This window comes from Ascaphus truei, chromosome 10 (genome assembly GCF_040206685.1).
Source record: "Ascaphus truei isolate aAscTru1 chromosome 10, aAscTru1.hap1, whole genome shotgun sequence".
Classification (NCBI taxonomy): Eukaryota; Metazoa; Chordata; class Amphibia; order Anura; family Ascaphidae; genus Ascaphus; species Ascaphus truei.
In genome coordinates, this window is record NC_134492.1 from 19,908,297 (window position 1) to 19,931,423 (window position 23,127).

The window sequence follows — 23,127 nt, forward strand, 5'->3', positions numbered from 1 at the left end:
AGTCTTCACTCTGCCCCCCCCGCCCCCCAACCTCCACAAAATCTAAAGATTGGATACTGTATTTGGCCCTTCAGGGCTCTACATTTAGTGGGTTCATGCCTCTTTGCCTTTTATGCTGTAATTCTGACTATGGAGGTGCCAGATATTTCTCCAACTGAAACCTGCATTTTTTTTTTGTGTGCTATTTTTGTGTCCATATCATTTTTTTTTAAAAAGTAGTCCGACACTGTGTCTTTTTGTTTTAGAATGGTTGGTTTCACCACAGCCTTGTCATGCCACGCTAATGCCACGCTAAAACCACCTATCCTTTCTCAGACTGGCCCCATTCTGTCTCTGAACTGCCCCAGTTCTGCACGTGTGAATAATGCGTGACTGCTTCTGCTCTGACAGCGAGATGTTTTTTCCCGGACCTGCATTAAGTGCTGTAGAGCATATCTTCTGTAAGGAGTCCGGACAGACTCCTGTATGGACACATTTTGGAGCTGTCAGAGCAGCAGCTCTATGGATCTGGGGAAAGGAAAACACAAGTTGAGCTCTGTACCATCACTGTGCAAACATTGCTGAATACCTTCCACGCGTATCACTCCAGGATTTAAGGAGAAAGCGTATCTGAGCTGGAAGAGTAAAGCTGTCCAAGTGATTCTTCGGCTTAAACTACGGCTCAACTGTAAATTCCTCTGACCTTCTTGTCCTGCTATACTTTGAACTGCTGAAATTTCGTACAATTTCCCAACCACGTGTGTGTGTAACAGCAATAAGGTTTTTAAGGCGTTTCTTCACTAAATAATTTCCAAGCAGCATTACATGCGACCCCATGAATATGGACAGTCAAATCAGTGCTCACTGTCCTAATTACAGCCGGTGACCATTACTGGCCAGCCCCAATTCACCTCTCTATTAGGAGTGCGGCCCTTATACAATATGGTGTGAAGCCGCCATGTCATGGAAGCCTCTGAGCTCCATGCAGATATAATATATTCATCATCGCCAACATGAAATTCATCTTTAGTAGGAATTGGCCGTATATAATACTCTTCTTTATGGGCAGACAAAGGTAGGGGACACCCACATTTGACAATGGGATGCCTTATGCATGGAATTAATGAGATCAAAGCAGAACTGAAGTCTTCTCACAAATCTCTGGATTCATAATTAAAGGTGATGTACTGTTCAAAGCATCTTATGTTGAGAGGTTAAATAAGGGAGAGAGGATTTATGTTGTGTTACTGTAGCTTAAAGCATTTGCAAAGCTGCCCTATATATTGAACGTGCTGCATATAAAGTGGCATTGAATTTGACTGCACACTGCTCCTGTAGACCATGGGGAACCCCCAACATCATTATTGGAGCATCCCAGCAATATTCGTTCTTATCTCCTACATCCATCTCCTTCTAGGCCTCAGCCAAGCACTGAGAGGGTTAACGGTCCAGCAACAGGAGCATGTTTTGGCTCTTAAAGCAAAAGCCCCATCCAGCGGCGTAAGAGTTAACAATCAATATTCCTGCCCCCGATGTTTTAAATTCAGCAAGAGACTGGAAGAGCAGCTTTGAAGTAATCAGTTTGAATTTCCCATTTGTATACATTTTATTCCCAGTGCCAGTCAGGGGGCCGGAGGGCATCAGATGTCTGATGGACTTTGAAAATCAATGTTAAGTGCTTTGAAATACAGCTTTCTGGAGCTGTCTCTTGTTTGTTTAACTCCCTGCATACCTGAAATTGCCAACTTTAACCCCTTGCTGTCTGTTCCCCACTGGTAGCAAATGGGTTAAAGGTACTGCAGAAAATTAGGTTGGCATCAAATGCACCCTCCCCCCCCCCCCCCCCCCGGAAGCTCATTATCGCGTAATATTGTTTGTCATCAATCTTGCCACAAACATGACTTTCAGCACTGGAGAAGTTACTGTACACTTCATGCAGAAACCCTATATACGGGGGGGAAATCCCCAAACGACAGCGGTGAGGCAGTGCACCGCCGAAGCAATCGGGCTGAAGATTATGCCATGTAAAAAGCAGGCTTGTGTACTTCCATCGCGTTTGGCGCCTAACTGGGGGCTTTTTGAAGAAATCCCTTATAGTTACATGAAATCCCATATAACATTAATACATAACTCTGGAAAATGGAACACACAAATGTGAACTAGTTACATTGTTACAACGTCACAGATTGAAAAGGGAAACTAGTCCTGTTTGAACCGCCTCAAGAGTTTACAGTCTCAGCTGACATAATTGTAAATGTTGTTAACCCTTTGTTTCCAGGGGTTAATTAAGCATTCGCAGGCTGCTCGATTGGTAAATTGCTTGCTAAAAAAAAAAATGTTAAGTATTTAGTGCTGGAACCAGGGTGAGGATAATAGCTCGGTGAGGTGGCATATAAACCTGTTATCTCGTATAACCCTTACTTAATCTTTCAGCGCTGGCACCCTCCACACGGGATTGTGATGGTGACCTCTGCTAAATGTAAATGCCACAATCTCAGGGCTGCTCCCTGGACGCACGGCATATAAAGTGACTTTATGTATTATGCGTGTGTCTCTATCCGCCATAAAACACGGGGGGGGGGAGAGGGGGAAATCGTGCAGTCCCAAGGAGATGAGGGGGAGCAGAGTATCCCCTACAGCAGGGGTGCGCAATATTTTCTCCCTGCGCCCCCTGCCTGCTCGCGCTCCCCCCCTCAGCTCCGACGTCAAATGGCACAGTGGGGTCATGTTGCCATGGCAACGCGACGTCACGTGACCCCCGTGCCGTCATTTGATGCCGGGTTACCATGACGATGCGGCGCTTGAAGCCAAGGTAAGTTAGTTACAGATGCCTTGCGCGGCCCCTCGGCATCACATTTATATGCTTTGGGGGCGAGCGCGAAACCTCTGTAACTGCCGCGCGCCCCCCCCCCCCCCAGAAAAACTCCCACCCCCCAGTTTGTGCACCCCCTGCCCTACAAAGCTCTGGAAACTAGATAGTGTGCGGTGCTGTTGTGCCCTTGTACAATACGCCCCCATAATGTTATCTAAATGTTAACAGGCATTTCCTGCAGGACGCTGATCCGAGTTTCCAGGTGTCGGTGGCTGGTCACACACTGATATTAATGCATGTTGCGTTCCTAGACGGAGTGCTGGGGAATATTGATTTAACATACAGGGAAAGAGCATTTAAAAATAAGTCTTCTAAAAGCAGACGTGCATTGTTGTATTGTTCATATGCCAGACAGGACGGTAAAGAAATAATGAGCGCCAACATACGTGAATTTCGAAGTACTTCTCGAGTTCTCAAGGCTCTTTCGGACCTCGGGGTGCACAAGCCAGTAAGGTTGTCGACACCCATTTCTTAAGCTTCAGGAGCATCCTTCACACACAGCTTGTTCCGGGAGCGAGGAGGACAGAGCTGAGGCCTCCTGACTCATCACATAAGTAGTAGTTGCCACTAACCTATATTATAAGGACAGTATCAATTAAAAATGAAATCTGCAACGGATCCGTAACCCTTGGACAGCCAGCGAGACGAGCAACGCATTGTAAAGCCGGGCATCGCTTGCCTTTCTTTTTTTGTAACTTGTATTTTTGTACAAGGGAAGGGGTGGAGGGTACAAAAAAAAAAAGAGGGAGGGTGACAACCATCGTATACATAGGTTTTATTCATCGAGAATACACATTCCTTATCATATTCCATTTGAAATAAAAAATTCAAATCTTGGGCAGATAATGCCCGTCGTGGGTCCTCTCCCTCATACCTCTCCCATCTATGGGTAACTTCTCGTCTCCCATCACTCTCCACTCCATCCACTTGCCCAACTCAATCATCTCTTGCCTTGCTTCCAATGCAGTGGTTAAAATGAGCTTACAAGTTGCATTATCCTGAGAATTGTGGGAGAGTTTAGTTGGCTGAGACGTTCAGTTTCAGTGTGTCCATGACAACTACATTTCACTCCTGATCTCCGTGTTTGAGGCATCTGTTTAAGTGAAGTGTGATCATTCTTGAGCAAAGCAAAGTGGAATTATCGGATTGGTTAATAGCGGAAACCAGATTTACATATTCAGATAAAAGTGGCCACACTGCTGCCTTGTTCTGAGACAGCACCATATGTAAAATGTTACCATACGACTATTAATGCTGCTTCTTTTATGTTGAAATGTTCAAGATACATTGTTAATGTTTTACAGGTTTAAAAACAAAAAATATATATTATCATATCAACATAGTGTGTTGTCTTGGGGCCTTGATAAAGTGACTATGTTTGAGTGTGAGAGCTACATGCACTGATGCGGGGTTAACTCTTAAGGTGCCTTGGGTTCTGTTTTTGGAGAGGGAATAAGTAACATACTAAACTACTAACGACTAACTACTCCACCCCCTGGACCAGCCCCTGCCCAGAGTACAGCGCGCTGTGTATTAATGCGCTCCAATCCCGTCAGTCTCTTTTTAAATTTGTTTTATTATTATTATTCCTGCTGCTTGGGAGAAAAATAAAAGGACCCCTGCAGTGACCCAAGCGCCTGCCGATGTGTAGGGCCGGAGTGGCCAACGCCAGTCCTCAATGGCCACCATTAGGTCATGTTTTTAGGATATCCCTGCTTCAGCACAGGTGGCTCAATCAATGGTGCAGTCTTCGACTGAGCCACTGAGTGAGCCACCGGTGCTGAAGCAGGGATATCCATAAAACCTGACCTGTTGGTGTCCCTTGAGGACTGGAGTTGGCCACTCCTGGTTAATAATTCCTGCTGCCTTCCCCTCTGCTCCCTTGCTTTTCCCTTTCTCTCCTCCTTCTGTCCTCCTATCTCTCCTCTTTCTGTCCTCCTATCTCTCCTCTTCTTGTTACTAACGCTTCTTTCTAATCTTGTTTGCATTCAAATTACCTCACCAGGTGGTACACCAATCAGAGGTAAGAATGCTGGGACATCCCTGAAGCTGTCACACCACCTCATCTGCCTCTTGCTTTACCCTCTGTCTCCATAGTCCGCTTGTCAGACCTACTGTACCCACTCCCACCATCCACACTCACAATGGGATTAACAGCCTTTTTTATCACCTGCATTATCTACAACGCTGGTGAGGTTGAAGCAGTTAAAAACAGGCTATGCCCTTTTTTACAATCAAGTCTCAACATGCTAATAAACCCATATTTATCATTAGAAACAACCTAAAATGATATAGACCATGAATTGAAATATTGGTTGGCAGCCATTTTGTCTCAGTAATGTAGTTGTAATTGGAAGCATCAGTGAGGCTGCACATGGATGCCGATAGCTATGGCATGTCGGGGAACAGCTCAAACCTGCCCATTTTCTCTGTGATACACACAGTGCAAAACAAAAGACGTGCTCTCATAAAAAAAAGCAGAGCCAAGGAGGCATGGAGAACGCGAATACACTTTTCCGATACTTGAAGCGTCACCCATACTGTCACAAACAAGGACGTCCTTATCACTGTGATGTGCCTTCTTTTTACGAGGCTCCTTAAATGCCTGTATGTAGTTTCCTAACCTGTTCAATTTCAGTGTTTGTAAAGGGTATAGCCACTGCATTCCGGAAATGAAAATTCTTCCCACCAATCACTTCATGTTTTGTACACGCTCTTCATGGTCACCTGACAACACTCTCCATGTTCCACCCTGCACCCTAAAATAAAACCTAACCACTAACTACCCCTTAACTTCTGTGACCAAGGGCTTCAGGTTTGTGGGCAGTGATGGATTACAGTCTCACTGTGTACAACAAAAATGTGTTGGTACAAAGTATCGCCACTAACCTCTGTATGCTGACGCTATGCCACGTTTGAAATCCGTTATTGCAAACTGTGTATTGTTTCATGACATCACTATTTTTGTTCTGCTGTGCAGAGCGGCTTTTTCTGAAGCTAAATTTCTCCTTCAACCTCTACAGAAGAGAATATTTGGAACCAGCCACTTTCCCATAGGGAGTGCCAGTCAATTATGGTTCCCGAACAGAAGTATATCAGAGGTTAATAGTCCTTTCTCACCTGCTGGTCTGGTCAGTGGTGGAGAGACGTATGCCACCCTCCTATAAAAAGGGATAAAGTAATAATTGGGGTGCCCTTTTTTCAATGAAATTAAAAACTTGTTTTTAATACAAGACTTGGGGGAATAACATGTAGCCTTCTAAACTCCAAAGCATTTCCATTGAGTAATGGTGCCCACACCAACTGATTGGGCAGCACTGCTGTGTAACGGGTCCATTCATTCCACAGAACATTAGCTCTCTGTTTGCTACACATCATGACACATACGGCACCCTCTGTGTTTGTGTTTGGTGTATGTGGAAAGTACAGTTGTTGTGTTTGAGGTGGTTTATACATTGGATATGTGTGTTCTGTATCTAAGTGCACTGGGGGCAGTCTGTATGTGAGCACTGGCTAATTGTTATATCAATGTTATATCAATGGCATTTAGGGCCATATTCACTAAGCATTCTCCTGCCATAAGGCACCTTAAGGTGCTGGAATACACCTTAAGACCCATTCAAGTCAATAGGCTCAAAGGTGTCTTCAAATGCCAGATGGGGTCTTGTGGCAGAAGACTGCCTAGGTAATATGGTCCATAAAGTCACACGAAGGAGAGCCCCATCAAGACGATTGTGGGTGATCTGGCACTGTAGGAATATATTAACTGGTCCAAACTCTGGGCTTCCATGCTGTCAGCATTGAAGAGGTTTTCATGTTACCCAGATTTCAGTTGATTTGGTTCTCTGGGCTGAAGATAAACAGAACCCCCCATGGGGTCTGGGAACTGCTTGAATATGGGGCTCTTCAGTGCATTTTGATTCTTAAAAGCAGTAAAGTGTATTACATGATAAAGGAACAAGGTGCACTATACAGTTATACTGGATATCTCCAGACTCTTGTAACACACGCCCTTAAACTTAGGAGACCTTAAAGGAAGTCAAGATGTACAAACCTTTGCCATAGGTTGGCACCAGCAATACATTTTGGCTCTAGAGCACTAAGAGTGTGCAACTATACACAGATTGCTGTATATTGCAGCATAACCATTTTCTAGTATAGCGCTACAAATAGCTGCATTAAAAGAATTACATGAACTTTAGAGACCAACATTCGCTGGACAGCCCAGTCCTAAATGTTCTATGAAAGAAATCTGTGCTCACATGCAGCAGCTTGTGACAGAAACGTGACCTTAGGGAACTAGCGCAGGGTCAGCTTCAGCATGAAAGGGGGCTGTAAGTGCCGGGTCACTGTGAGCACAGGTAGCGCGTTGGATTAAACCTTCTGATGGAAGGTCCAGCGAAGGAAGGAAGATGGGCAATAAGTAAGTATGGTGGAAGTACACGGCAATCAAACCAGCTCAACGCCCTTCATCTGGAAATACAGCACAGAGATGGACTTGTTTAATGTGTTTGTTTTTCATCATGATTGTGCTATGTTAAGAAATAATGTGCAAGTCTCAGAGCTGTCTGTGTATCTGTATCTATGCAATGGTTATCCTGTGATTTGTGATAGCTTAAACACCGGGCATGCTGAACTGACGTTGGAGTAGGATTCCATATTCCCTTCTCTCGTGTGAACACCCAATTATTAGAGATGCTTTTGGTGGCTAAATGTTTCAACCCACTAAAAAAAAAATATTTCAAAGAAAGCGACTCAGAATAATAATATTCAGCAGGCTAGCAACAGTGCTGCAGCTTTAAAAAGAAAAGCAAAGCTTTGTGTGGAAAGCATTCAATAATGTGGACTGTTTTCCACTTAATTACATAGAATGAATCATTTTGACAAATTAGTTTATTAACATAATATGTTTTATACAGAATTGTTAAAAGTAGGAAGGTTGACAGGTGTTAAGTCACCCGATAAAAACGTTGCTATCAATGGCCAATCGGTTTGTTAAGGGATTATATAATGGGGATGATCGGGAGTAACTTTTGCACTCGTCCTGGAATTTAAATCGCTACAAACCTGAACATTGACACGTTTTCACTCGGTCTAGCCCTTTATCACTCGGCAACATGAGTAGACCAAGAAGGGCCCGTGCACATCTCCCCAGAGGCAGTTTCATACCAGCTGATTGTCGTCTTGTGTACAATTAGCAAACGTTCTTGGCAGGGATCCCGTCAGACTAATTAAAGGGCGTATTAACGTTTCCCTTCCTGCAACCTTTTATTTAAGTAGCTTGTGCCAAGTGAACACGCTTGTTTCTGGTCCCCTCCCTCTGGGGACAATGGCGGAGAGTTGAATGCTGGAATTCTGGTAACAGGGGTGTGTCCAGTTTCTTACCACCATCTTTGATCTCTCCTTTTCATAATCTTTCCACCCCTTTCATGTCTCCCACAGGAGCTCTGCAGATAGAGAACAGCGAGGAATCTGACCAGGGGAAATATGAGTGCGTTGCCACCAACAGTGCCGGAACCCGCTACTCCGCTCCCGCAAACCTCTACGTGCGTGGTAAGAGATGCCCCACATCGCCTCTGGCGAACCCTCATCACTGGATCAATGCTAACACTGTAATCTTTACAGCAAGCCAGGACTCCTAGGAAACATTTATCTCAGCTGGGTGTGTCACTCAACTGGTCGTCTGACCCGTATGTCTGTTGAGTGACTGTGTGTATTGAGCCTCCTTAGTGGGTACGTATGTAGTTATATTGCATCGTACATGGTTTGGCTTGTGTGTGTGTGTGTGTGTGTGTGTGTTGCAAATCTCAGAGCTATGAATTTGTGTGTTTCATTTCATTTTCATCATGCGTGTGAGTGTTTTGTAGCTTCCTTGGAGTTGTCGGTGAGTGTGCACTTTTTATATTCCATGGATCTGTGTTTACATGTGCTATACCTCCCGTACAACTGGCGGTGCCTATGGTACATCTCCCATAGAGCTGAATGTATGTCTCTCTGTTTGTCGTCTGGCGTATGCTTTGTGTTTTCTCCTTGTCAGGTTGGTGTTCTAACACTTGCTTTAGATTCTGCTTAATGAGAGAAATGTTTTGTCTTCACTTTTCCCTTTGATTACAAGATTTTTTTTAACCATGCTGGCTTCTCTGTTTCTATATTTGCAAGAACTCTGTCTGCGATTTAACACTTACCCCTATTCTCCATTCCTCTTCCCATCTCTCTGCCCCATCACTACACTTGGAACACAAGGTGCCTCTTCAAGTTGGGTTTATTCAGTTATTCCTTTCTGCATACTGAGAAACGGTGGGGAAGCAGCACAAGCCCAGCTGCCCATAACATGTATTATGTCCTAAACCCGCTCTTTATCCATTGTGGCATGATTACATTTAATTATATCCTTATCACTTTCTCCAGTCTTATCAGATCTACTTGTAGTGACATGGATAATCCCATGTTTACATGTCATACCAATGCCTCAAATAATTGGGGATTCTCCACCTCCTTCTCCATTCACCTCACTATTCATGTATTGCCCACCCCTCTCCTCCCTCTCCCCCCCTCCCCCTCCCTTCCTACGCACCCTTCTGGCTATAAACAGTTTCACTTGCCAAAAGAAGCTTGAAGTGAGTAATTATGGTAATACCCAGTGCAATACCTCCTTCTGAAAGCATCTTTTCAAGTCACAAGGTGCCTTTTATAGGAGTGCTCTGCTTTCCCTAGGGGGGTATTATCCGAGGAATTCACTGTATGTAATGTGAATAAGTACCAAATCTACAATTAACATATCCTGGTGACACTGATTTCAAAGTGTGACTACACAAGGAACAGGCTTGCTTGTTTCTCTCTGAACAGACATGGACTCATTTGTCGGGCCTTTTGAAGTCCTTGCTGCTTCCCTGTGTTGCTCTGTATCGTTTGATATTACCAATATTGCCTTCCATAGACCTCTATCCAGGAATAATCCAACATGATCATGTGAACACCTGTCTTCAGAGGTTCCCCTGTTCCAACCCTCCTGAACTAATGAGGGAAAGTGTTACTGTGGTAATTTTAAAAATCCTAAAGCATTGTTTCTATTACTAGCTGTACCCGGCCTAACATACGCTGACCTAGCAGATCTTAAAGGTTATTAATTAAACATTACTCTTTGTTTTCACCCCTCCTTGTAAGGCCTTGCTACATGCCCTGCTCCTCTTTGCACTCCCTGCCTTACTATGTCTGCGTCTCCCTGTGCAGACTACACTCCCTCCTCTCCTACGCATCTCATCTGTCTCCTCCTCTCCTTGCTGTCTGTTTTTTCCTCCTACTCGCCTTGCTGTCTCTCCTCCCCTCTTTTTGCACTCCCTCCTGCCCCATGTGCACACTGCTGTCCGTTCCCTCCTCGTCATCACTCTGTCTCCTCCTCTCCTTGCTGTCTCTCCTCCTCTCCTTGCTGTCTCTCCTCCTTACTGTCTCTCTCTCATCCTCTCCTTGCTGTCTCTCTCTCCTCCTCTCCTTGCTGTCTCTCTCTCCTCCTCTCATTGCTGTCTCTCTCTCCTCTCATTTCTGTCTCTCTCTCCCCTCCTTGCTGTCTCTCTCTCCTCTCCTTGCTGTCTCTCTCTCCTCCTCGCCTTGCTGTCGCTCTCTCCTCCTCTCCTTGCTCTCTCCTCTCCACCCCTCCGTGCTGTCTCTCCTCTCCACCCCTCTGGGCTGACTCTCCTCCCCTCCGGGCTGTCTCTTCGCCCCTGTGGGCTGTCTCTCCTCTCCTCCGGGATGTCTCTCCTAGCTCTATATATCTGTAGAAAGTGGCAACATTTTCCACAGAGAAACACAGTAGAAGCAGGTGGAGGCAATGTCTTTCCTTCTAGCTACACATGGCAGATGTAGGTGTAGATAGAAGGGAGAGGAAATCGTGAGTTGCAGTCATGGATCAACCTGGAAAGGCCAGAGCCTGATAGACCACAGAAACCTTGGATCGGAAACACCTCGAACAAAATGATCTATTTATGAGCAGCAGTTGTGCATTTTTAATCCTGTTTTCCAGAAAAGCTTTATTTTCTGGAGATTTACACACGGTTCCTAATTGAGATAAGGGGTCTAATGTGTTTTTGTAAGGAGAACTGATGTAACCCAAGTTTGCTTTGTGCTCTCTATCGGTAATAGTGCCATGTGTCACAACTACAAATTGTTTGGTGCGAAAGGGGTGTTAAGAGGTAGAGAAAAATGGCCAATTTGTAAGTACGTGGGAGCCATCCCCCACCTCTCACTGCCACTGAGGCCTTCCCATCCTCCAGGAACATTCTCCTGACATTCTTCAATGGCTGTTGATTTGTAATGGATGTTTTGAACATGTTGTATATTTTACTTTTCTGGTGTGTGTAAGGCCACGTCCATAGAAGGACAAGCGGCGCTGAGCCGTGCGGACGCTCCGCGCTGAGCCCAGGCATCCTCAATGAGGATGTCTTTAGAGGGGGCTCACGCGAGCGTCCGCAGGCCTGCTAAGGAGTTGGATTTTTCAGCCGACAGCCAAGCTGTTTTTCAGCGCGCTGACGGCTGAAAACATCCAATCAGCGCGAAGCAGCGTCAACGTCATGGCGCCGTGACGTTGACGTCGGTGCGTCGCGGGCGATTGGCCCAGCGACGTCACTGCCCCGCCTCCCGATCGCGGACGCTGGCTCGCCTGCATGGGCATGAAATCGCTCATGCTTGATCAGGTGAGCATCCGCGTCCGCGCGGCTCAGCCCTGCCCCACGTTCTATGGACGCAGCCTTAGTGTGTGATGGTCACATGTTTTGTGAGAGTGATCGCACGGCCGAGTCATGTAGATGACATGTAGCTTCTGTCTGTATCGCTCCCATATAGGGAGCTTGATGTATGAGATAATGGTGGCGTATGGATTTGTTATGTGCATGTCCCGGTTTGCATGTGCACACAGGAGGGGCTCGCTGTATATTTAATCTGTTTTCATTGCCACCATATACACAGCGAAATGTGGCCTGTGACTTTGTGTGTTTGTTGACCTGTAACTTTCTTTGTGTGTGATGTGTTGGACTGTAAGTACACACGCATACATAATGATGTTACCAAGTGCTGTGTGTGGGTGTGTCATATAGTGTATAACGCCGCTCAGCGTGTGCACATATGTTGTAGGAGGCCACCTATGTTCAAGCTTTTTACGTCTGTTTTTGGTGGCCTGTAATAAGCTTGTGGATTACATATCTGAGCACATTGTGCCACGGCTGTGTGGTGTGTGCGTTATTTTGTACACTTGCATTCTGCTCTTTAAGGCGTATGTTGCTTTTGTGTGTACAGACGCTGTGTATGCCGCTGTTATTTACACACTAATCCAGATGTGTATGTGTTGTGTAGACATGCTTGCTGTATATGTGCATGTTTGCAGTATATTTATATGAATAGGTTGGGTTTATGCTCCTGCTGCTATGTTTTATGTATGTTGTATGTATGTTACCGTGCAGCATACAGCCTTCATTATCTGTATGTGTGTTGATGTACTGTGTGTACGTGTGTAGCATGTATGTGGGTGGTGTACACATGCAGCTTGCATTCTGTTTGTTGCCATGGTTTGTGTGTGTATATGTGTGTGTGTACACACAGTGTGTATGTTGTTGCGCTGTGTACACATGCAGCTTGCTGTTTTTACTCTCTCTGTGTTTCTCCTTGTCTCTCTTCTTCCTCGTCATCTTCATCGCACTGCCATCCAAACAAACCTCCATCTCTCAGATCAGCGAGAAGGTTGGTCCTTTTCACTTCTTATCCAGATACAGATTGGCACGTCCGGTCCGACCCACCCCCTGTGGTGAGACCGCAGAGCCGGGCTCCGGAGAGAGCTTATCTTCTGCAGCCCCCTATACCCTGCTTCATTACTGCTTTCTGACCTGTGTCTCCACTGCTTGCCCGTATTGTGTGCCTGACAATGTGTATCCGACCCACCCTCCCTACCCTCCCTCTGTGCACGCTGAATAGTGCATGGTCCTTTCCCATCCTTTTAATCACTACCTCTTCTCAGCCAGCACCGGGATTATTGGAAGGCTTTGTCCTTGCTGCACCTCAGATTGGTTTACCTGTTTTATTTGGCAGAGACATAGGCCTGGTTTACTTCACATCTTTTATTGCTGGGGCAACTGCCCGGCGCTGCCGTCCTGCCCGGCGCTGCCGTCCTGCCCGGCGCTGCCGTCCTGCCCAGCGCTGCTGTCCTGCCCGGTGCCATTCGCGATGCTTTCATATTGCAAGTCATTTACCTTTCATCCTTCGCAGCTTTGCATACATAGAATATTCTTCTTACATGTGAGCGCTTTGAGGTCACTTCCTGTGAGATTGTATGTATGTGACATCCCACTTTAATACAACAGAGGGAGCGGCTCAGTGAGTAAAGACACTGACTCTGCAATCAATGACACTGCGTTTGTATCAGGGGAACCTGGTTAAATTCCCGGTGTCCGCTCTTTGTGACCTTGGGAAAGTCACTTTATCTCCCTGTGCCTCAGGCACCAAAAACATAGATTGTAAGCTCCATGGGGCAGCGACTGTGTCCGTAACATTCCTATGTGCTGCGTCCCGCGCACTGCACTGTAATGGTAAAACGCGTTGAGTCCCATTGGGAGAAAAGCACCATATGAAATAAAGTTGAACAAAATTGCACACATACAGAGCTGCTGGGGCCACTTCCCAAGATTACCTCTGTTTGATCTTTGTTTAACCCCTTCTTTGCCAGACTGGCAGCAAAGCGGTTACAAGGAAGGACCGGGAAGTTGTGTCTTGATTGACCGAAGGAAATTTTTTTAACACAGAGCTCATATACTCTGTGACATCTGTTACCCCGCATAGGAAAGCGCCGGTCGCTCAGGAGAGGCGTGCGGGGCCGTTCCTTCATCTTTTCCATAGCACCAGGTCTGCCAAGTCTCATGCAATGCTGTGAGCGGACACAGACCGTGTAAGCTGGCGGTGTTTCTGGTACAGGTGCACTGAACCTCACTAATTTGGAGTCTTCTTTTAGCACCCGTGTCCTCATTAACTTCAGCAGAATCTTACTGTCTGAAATCAGCACTTATCAGGAATTTGAACCACAAAAAATGCTATTTTAATAGATATGTCACTTATTGGTATCCTGGGGAGTGGTGCCACTTACGTCATATTAAAGCCCTGCGAGCAAGTACGGTCGGTTAGTAACCCCTGCCCTAAATTAGAGTGGATTTGTTCCCCTACTGCTACTCCACACGGTGAGGTGGTTTTGTTCCCTGTTCCCCAGTGGTTGGTTTAGTATTTGTTTGTCTGCCGATAATGACACGTACGCTTCCTTTTCAGCTGCGTTCCTGGAAGCTGCTCTGCTCACCCAGGCATTTAATTATTGCTCTGCGACTCTGCAAGGTCATATATTAAAGAGTTCTTTTATCTCAGTGCCGCCGATCCGCTCCCCTTCCCTCCCACCCCTTAATGTTATTTTCATCTGAGAAATTTCCCTGAGCGGATGCAAATTGCAGAGCGCGGACGCCCCTTCTGAACTCTCGCGTGTGCGCGCCTGAGCCCTCTCTGAAGCCAGAGTCCGGTAATGATATACAGTGCCTAGATCCACCCGCCAAATAATTTAACTTAAGTTTATATATAATCCAAAAATGGCCAGGGCCTCCGCATAGGAAATTATCTACCAGTACGGACATCCACCTTAATGGCCTAGACTCATTCAAATGTATTCTCTTGTTCTTTCTTTATAGTCCATCCTCCGTCAGCAAGCGTGAAGGAGAGGCTTAAAAACACACTTGTTACACTGCCACATTTGTACAGTTTGACCCTTAACGGCACAGTCCCATGAAGGGTTAAAAGAGCAAAACCACGGTTACTGACGCCTTTTAAAAAGGAAGGTATTAATCATATGAGCATCAGTTAGCAAAGGGTGTAAAATACAGGGACAGTAGAACCCACATTAAAGCATCAATCTGTGCTGCTCATTTTTGTATTTTGTTTAGCTGTGTTGTTGTTATATTTTTGACGTTGCCGGAAGCGCGAGTTCCCCTGCAGCCGATATGTGGTGCTTTGCCGTCTAGGAAACCGCCATTCCCAAGATATCGAGCATGTACCCAACATTTCAAGTATTCTGCTCCTCCGGCGACCAATAGAAATCCACAATGTCGTCAGGAAGTGACATCACGGCTTCCTGTTAGTGACACGAGCACCATATTAATATAAGGAGAAACTGTATAATTTGGAGAAATTTAAACTTAAGCTTTTTATAAATGATGAAAAAAGTACTTGCGTCAATCCCCTCGTTCAAACATACGAAACAAATCATTTTTATTAGTTTAATTTGGTCTTTTGTTGAACTACACACAATTTGTATACTACCAAGGCTGGGCATCCCAGAAGTTTTTTAAGAGCCACCTATCGCAATATTGCACAAAATCCACTACATGAGTTGGGTTACCATCAGATAAAGTAATTGCCTGGAGGAGGAGCAGCAGCGGCAGTGCATAATGTCCATTTAAAAGAAGACGCAAAGGGATTGACTTGCTAAATATGTCAAACTTACAGTTTAAACAGTTTGTACTTTTCCACGGGTATGAAGGAACAGCTGTGATTCACAGTTCCTTATAGAAATCTCTTGTCCTGCTCTGGCCAAGAATGAGCCTCCTCCTTCTTGCACTTGATATGAATATAATTTCCATCCCAGAACATTAATGTCCCATGGGACTCCCCCTCTATGCTTTTGTCTTCCATTATCTGTGAGGCATTATCACCCTTCACTGTTCCACAGAGTAAAGTGCCAAGCCAAGCACAACACATTGAGACCATTGCATTAGACACTTCAGGGTAACAGGCTTTCAAAACTCCGGCACACACACACTCCGCCAGCGCCTGAAGTGTCCCTTTAATAGAGATGGCAGATATTGGTATTGTGTGAAGGCGGTTATACATTAACCCAACACGTAACCCTTATCCAGACTAGTAACCGTGCAAGTTACATGTATGTAGATCTTTATATAGCGACCGCAATGTATTCGGCGTTTTACAAAAGAGACAGTACAGGGCATTATAATACAATAAGTGCAAACGAAATCAGACGAGTACCAGTGCAAATTAATGCAGGCAATGACACCGCTCTTGGTTTAACCCTGTGTGTGCTAGAGAGACTTGTGTTGGCCATTATTGACCCCTCTTAATAGTGAACGGGTCAGTTGCTCTGGGATGAGCTTTAGAGCGGCAGTGTTTTAAATGTTTAACATTTTCAGGACAAATGCCTAGGAGGGTCTTACATTCTTTATCTAATGTCTTTTGCTGATAAAACTATCCTCAAAGACACATGCAAATTGTTGTCTTTGAGCTGTCTTTTGTTTGCAGAGAAATGATGGGGTCATCATTACATTTTAGAAGGGGGCAGTTAAACTTCGCGGGTCCAAAAAAACAAAATATATATATATTTTTTAAACAACTTATCAGTGTAATTGGCTGCCGTTTAAAGTTTTAATCACCCTTCAAGAAACTGTCTTACTTGCATCTGGTGAAAAATTAATATGCATCACTTGAATTCCAACATATCAGCTACTCGTGTGTGTCTGCATTCGTGGGAATACAGCAGCCCACACCAATCAGTCACATTACAAATCTCCCCAATTAAATAATTTCCAAGATAACTACTATTTGGACCAGGCCCAACAATGTTCTTCAACTTTGGCACACATTCCAGTTCCTCTCTCTTCCTTCCTGCGGTTCCCACTAAGATGAGCGTAAGGTGATGCCACCATTCCAAGCGTTATCGGGCTGGCACGGTTCTCCTCCAATCCCCGGGGATGAAAGTAAATTGGACTGTTCAGCACGCTAATGCGGTGAGATCACCGCAGAGTGCAATGCGAGACTCTCCTGGCGTATTGGACATCTCTGATCATGGAGCTGGGAAATGGATCCCAGCTTCTCAGCACTGCAGGCAGTAACTGCACGCTAATGTGTGCTAAATTATTAAATATCCTTCAGTTTCCCTCCTGCTGCTCTGCTGTGCTGTGCTTGTCCAATTTCTTCACTGCCGGGGAACTTGTGGTCACAGAAGGTACCCGGTATGCTCCGATCACCATTACACGAACAAGACTAGGACAAGTGCCACGAATATCCTTCAAACAGCAGCCCCGGATATCTTGACCCAAATCCTGCTGCCTGTTCTCTGCGTTTGTTAAATTTCATAGTTGCAATAGAGTGCTGTGCAATCAGAGGTTAGTGCAAGCAGCATAAACCCTGGGAGCTATACTATATGCGAGGCAAAGGGGGTTATTAATTAAACTGTGACCGCGCCGATTGGAATATGGGTTTGAGGAGTGATGGTCGGGAAGAACAGATGACCACCTGTGAAGAGAAGATGCAGCATCCACTAGGGGCTGTCTGCACTCACTGAAGTGTACTGCTTAGTTTATTTCAGAGGAGCGCAAGGTATGTTGGCATTAGAAGACGTACATTGTTCCTGCACAACAACCTTTGAACCCTGGCTTCCCCTTTTGCAGCAGTGCATGTTGGGAGTTGAGGTTCCCTGCATTCTTAGTGCATGGTCTATGTTGCAACGTTCTCAGGCATTTCCCTTCTCACCTCCCTTTTGACTGCAGTCTGATTCTTCCTGAGTATCCAGTAGCTTCCCTTCCTCCTTGCCTGAAGCATGCTGTGTGGATGCTCTTCATGTTTAATTAGAGCATCGTCTGATCTGCCACAGTTTGAGACTGCTGGACAAAGCACTATCTCCATCTGTAAGCTGTGGTCATGGTGGGGTTGGAAGCTACAGGCTATCGAGATGTCTATACTGGAAATGAGACCACCATCATGCTAAAACCATTGTCATCTTCATCGGCCTCACCCTGTGGGGCAGGTGGAAGCCCCTTTTCTCTGGCACCATATCCATCCAGATTCAGTAGCCGTCAGCAATAACCTGGCAAAGATGTGATGAGAAATGCTTCACCAGCTCAGAGTTCCAAAAGCAGGACCCTGCTCTACTGATGTTAGGGAACTGCTAAGACATGACAGCAACTGATGGTCTATACACAGTCTGACCTTCTCACCAAGATGCAACTTTTCTAGGCCAAACTCCATCCTCATGAGCCACTAACAGGCCAGGTGTTAAGGATATCCCTGCTTCAGCACAGGTGATTGAGCCAGCTGTGCTGAAGCAGGGACATCCTTAAAACCTGGCCCTGTTGGTGGGTCTTGAGGACTGGATTTGGCCATCCCTGTTATAGGCAGAGGGTCTTTGGCCTATGTGTTTGGTAATTAAGGGATCAATGTATCAAGGACAATAGTGTTGCAATTCTAGGGTAAATATCTGCACCAGCCATATCAAAGTAAAATAATCAAACTGCTTCCAATAGGAATTCCCATTTGAAACACCTGTTGCAGTTGTTTAGCCCCACGTATGCATCACATTCCTTAAAACATAAAACCCTACCAATTTAATGTTACCAACAAGTTATTCCCAACATGGATAATTATTGCCAACAAAACATTTGTAGTGTACCTAGGCAAATACTGTGAAAAAGAAAGTTTGCTAGTATCTGATTTTTATGAGATTGTGTATTGGTTTCTGTATTTCTGTATTTCTGTTCCTCAGTCTTGGCTGTTCACTGCTCTGTATTGTTTGGGTCATGCATTAAAGAGTGTAGTAAATACTGCCCTAAGCTCTAATTGTTTAAAGGACAGAGCAGTTTGAATGTGTTTTTCAATTGATGAAGTGAGATTTTAGTTTTCCGCTTGTACCTGTGTATGTGTGTAGTGTGTTACATATATGTATCAGTGATAGCTATTAAACATCCTTTGTGTGTTTCTTATCCCAGTATGTATAATTAAAAATGTTGTTTTATAGCAAAAACCATTTCCCCCTCTTCTGTCATAGTATGTAGTTTATATTCATACAAAAGTGATTTTCTCAGCTGATAAAAATGGTGCCAAATAGGTTCTTGGAATACACAGTCAGCTGATGCAATTAATGTAGGACACAACAGCAATGAATTGTCTTCTGAAAACTATTTTGTAGTTGGTACCTTGAGCTGGAGCGAGTGTGTGTTCCTGTGTGTGCATCCTCATGTACACAGGTATTTTGGCAAAACAGTGAACAGTCAAGACTGTATTAAGGAATCTTTCCCCTTCGTTGCCTAATCCTGCTGTCTCTTTGGCTCTTTGCAGTCCGGCGGGTGGCTCCACGCTTTTCTATCCCTCCAAGTAATCATGAAGTGATGCCGGGGGGCAGTGTAAACCTAACCTGTGTAGCGGTGGGTGCCCCGATGCCCTACGTGAAGTGGATGGCTGGCCTGGAAGAGCTCACCAAAGAGGATGAGATGCCAGTGGGCCGCAATGTCCTGGAACTGACCAATATCCGGGAGTCGGCCAACTACACCTGTGTGGCAATCTCCTCTTTGGGCATGATCGAGGCTAGTGCACAGATCACTGTTAAAGGTAAAGGAGAAGAGGGGCAAGCTGGGCATCCAAATGGTGGGTCTAAGACCCTGTTACTTCTCTGGTTGGACACAAACTATAATATCTAGGTCAGGGCACAGAGCCTAAAGAAGTGCTAAAACCATAGGGACTACTCTCTAGCATGAGTAGTAATAGTGCAAATGTAATTTGTTATTTTATAAAACTGTTACCGTATGCTGATTGGTGACAGATTGGTTTGTGTGACTCCAAATAGTAACCGGTCTTGTCCCCTTTACAGCTTTGCCAAAGCCCCCTGTGGATGCCCAAGTGACAGAGACGACTGCTACGAGCGTTACTTTGACCTGGGACTCTGGGAACGCAGAGCCTGTCTCTTTCTATATGATCCAGTATAAGCCCAAGTCCTGGGAAGGGTCATTCCAGGAGGTTGATGGAGTTGCCACAACTCGCTACAGCATTGGTGGCCTCAGCCCCTTCTCAGAGTATGAGTTCCGCATCATTGCCGTTAACAACATTGGCCGAGGTCCCCCAAGTGAACTCATAGAAGCTCAAACAGGAGAGCAGGCTCCGTCCAGCTCCCCCCTGAAGGTCCAAGCCCGCATGCTAAGTGCTAGTACAATGCTAGTCCAATGGGACCCGCCGGAGGAAGCCAATGGGCAGATCAAGGGCTTCCGGGTATATTATACCACTGACCCACACCTGCCCTTTAGCATGTGGCAAAAGCACAATGTGGATGATAGCCACCTGACGACAATCGGAGGACTGACCACAGGGACCACTTACAGTATGCGTGTGCTGGCTTTCACCAGTGTGGGAGATGGACCTCCATCTGAGAACATCCAGGTCAAAACACAGCAGGGAGGTGAGTGGCTCATGGGGAGAAAGGCAGATTGAGTGGCAAGCACATCTGAGAACTAAATACAGGTTCATGTGAGGTGTCTATCGCAGATTTTACACTGTCCTAGTCAGCGGGGCCATATTTAGCCAATGTGTGGGTGACTGATATTCAAAGTGCGAGACCTTTTCTAGCGTTCAGATAAAATCTATGTATTTATGGTGCTTTCTCCACCAGCTGTCTGAGTGCTGGCTCATTTTTCTCAAAGCTAACTCTGTTCCCTTCATGTGATATATGCATGCCGTTCATAGGTTATGGGGAAGTGTGTGGGCAGAGTTTGGGTACTCCTTTACAAGGGGCAGATAGTGGGCCAGAACCCCTCATTAACAGTTCTGTTATCACCCTCAGTTCCTGCACAGCCAGTGGATTTCCAGGCAGAGGCAGAGTCAGACACACGTATCATGCTCACATGGCTTCTACCACCCCAAGAACGCATTGCCAAATATGAACTGCTCTATTGGGAGGGACAGGATGGACGACAGGTCAGTAAGGCTTCCAATGCCATGTCGCTTCCAGACATTGAGCTCAGGAGGGCGAGTGTGCAGAAGGGAGGCAAGGATCACCTAGCTGTACAGAAATATACTAGGCAAAAGTCAACCCGTTCCAACATCTGAGGTGGATAGCCACAGTGCTCAAAGCAATCCAGTGTATCCGCCATCCGCCAACAAGCTCTCGGGAGCTCCGCCACATTGTAACAGGGCATGTTCCCAACATTTATACCCCACAAACCCTGTGAACCCTAGAACAGGGGTGGCCTACTCCAGTCCTCGACTCATCCCCCCCCCCCCACCCCACCCACAACAGGTCAGGTTTTTAGGATAGCACAACTTCAGCACAGGTGGCTCAATCAGTGGCTCAGTTGAAGACTGAATACACTTGAAGGCTGAGCCACCTGTGCTTAAGCAGGGACATCCTGAAACCCTGACCTGTTGGGAGGGGTTTTGAGGACTGGGGTTGAGCAGCACTGTAATATAAGGCTGCATCCATACAGCCTTCGTCCACGCTGAGGCGTGCGCGTCCGTGACATCACCCGGGTGAAGCGGGTGCATTTTCAGGACATGGTAGACACGCCGTCGGGGGGCGTATCTGTGACGTCACGCAGCTGGCCCGCGCTCATTGGGGGAACCGCTCACGTGACCTGCCCGCGCGGTGTATGTGCGCGATCAATGCCTTAAGGCAATGTGATCGCGTCCGCGTGGTCTTCGGCATCATGGATGACGCCTAAGATACAGAACGAGAGTGGGCGCGAATACAGGAGAGAATGAGGAAATAATTTTCTGGAAGATCCGATAAACATTGAACTTTAACACTTCATTAAAGATAAAATCCTCCCCTCCCCCCAAAAAGTATTTTGGCGGCAGTGCCCATGAAAAGCATTACATTGGAATGACTTTGTGTCAATCAAAGCATATTTGGTATAATAATAAGAAATATGTTATAGTATATTATGCTATCATCATCTAATATAAATGATGTGTGTGAAACATTAAAGAACCCAAGTGATAGGAACAGAATAGGACAGGTAACATTTCGCTGATTTCTGTTGCCCGTGCCGTTAATATTTTTTCAATGCATGTTCTTGCAGCAAAAGTTAACCTTTGACCCCACCTCCTCTTACGCGGTGGAAGGACTGAAGCCAGACACATTGTACCAATTCCGGCTGGCAGCCTGGTCTGACATTGGTGTTGGTGTTCATACCCCGGCTATACAATCAAGGACTGCGCAATCCAGTAAGTGTCTCGGAGAGTGAGTGGAGGTGCTGGGTTTTGTGTGTGCCATTGGTTTATATCACAAAAGATGGTGTTCAGATGCTTTGGGAATGGCAAAATCAAGGCCTTCTCTGCTGAGGTTTACTGTCAAAAAAGGGTAAGTGTGTGGCCTTTAAGGACTCCACTCTGCATGCTAGCAACATGGAGACGCCATCCACCCTTCCTCCTGCAGGACCTCCTGCTTGCGCTGTCTGACTCAGAATGGCTTTCTGTGATGTTATCGCATGAGTAATGCACAGCGGCAAAGGAAATGGGACACGGAGTATATATACTAAATGGATGCGCGCAATAAGAGTTTGGTGGAAACTGGAGTAGGCAGACCTGCTTTACGTAGGAGAGTATGTCATTACCAAGCGTGCAGGAAAGGGCGTGTAATGCATGGAGGAATTTGGACGTGATCCTTCAGAAACGTGTGCGCCCTGTGTCATACACAGGAACCTGTGTGCGATGTGTGTCTGTGTGCACGTGGGGTCTGGGAGATGAATGCAGGAGCAGATCAGCGGTGCGATGCAGCAGTGAGCAGTGCCGCATGGTTTCTGTGCAGGAGGGCAGTGTCTTCTTGCGAACCCTGCATGGAGAGGAGATGCCTCTTGATGCTTTTTTTGCAGAGAGCCGTTCCCCATACATTTCCCTGCCATATGAATGCTCCTCCTTTTTGTTGTGCCAAAATGTTATCCTTTTCTTTTGTGTGTGTAACTGTTACCCTGCTCTGCAGGATATCCCTGCTTCAGCACAGGTGGCTCAGTCTACGACGGAGTCACTGAGCCACCTGTGCTGAAGCAGGGATATCCTTAAAACCTGACCTGTTGGTGGCCCTTGAAGACTGGAGTAGGCCACCCCTGCTCTAGAGGGTTTATAAGTGATGCTCTGTGTGTCATTCCCAAGAAGGGATCAGTGCGGAGCGCGCCTGCCTTTACCATCTTTACTGATAAAGGGGCGCGCAGCTCGCTGCAGGACAAGGGGTTGCCGACCACCTTGCAGTTAAGCAAAGCTTCTTAAACGTCCCACAGCCTTCTGCATCATTTGGCAGGTAAATGGCTCGTAAAGACACTTCAATGCATTTGTTTGCTATGGAGACCTTAAAATAAAAAGACTTATGTCTGCTTTTGATAGTGTTCATCATCTATATGTAACCTAATAAACATCTTTGGTTGTAGGAGGGGCGGCCCCTTGAATGGCTGGTTGATGCAGCCGGAAGGCACAAATAGAGCAATGCTTGGCAGTAACAG

At 45.9% G+C, this 23,127-nt stretch overlaps 1 protein-coding gene across 16 annotated transcripts in view; it reads left to right on the forward strand.

Annotated features, from left to right (window-relative positions):
* PTPRF (protein tyrosine phosphatase receptor type F) overlaps positions 1 to 23,127 on the forward strand; it is a 534,777-nt gene that overhangs the window by 482,823 nt on the left and 28,827 nt on the right. For 9 of the 16 annotated variants that reach the window (XM_075616080.1, XM_075616081.1, XM_075616082.1 and 6 more), the window contains 6 exons: positions 4,857 to 4,874; positions 8,294 to 8,404; positions 18,986 to 19,255; positions 19,515 to 20,096; positions 20,478 to 20,611; positions 21,715 to 21,859. In XM_075616080.1, coding sequence (XP_075472195.1) covers positions 4,857 to 4,874; positions 8,294 to 8,404; positions 18,986 to 19,255; positions 19,515 to 20,096; positions 20,478 to 20,611; positions 21,715 to 21,859 — 1,260 coding nt within the window. The remainder of the gene's footprint in view (positions 1 to 4,856; positions 4,875 to 8,293; positions 8,405 to 18,985; positions 19,256 to 19,514; positions 20,097 to 20,477; positions 20,612 to 21,714; positions 21,860 to 23,127) is intronic. The other 7 variants (XM_075616087.1, XM_075616093.1, XM_075616084.1 and 4 more) reach the window with 1 other exon arrangement.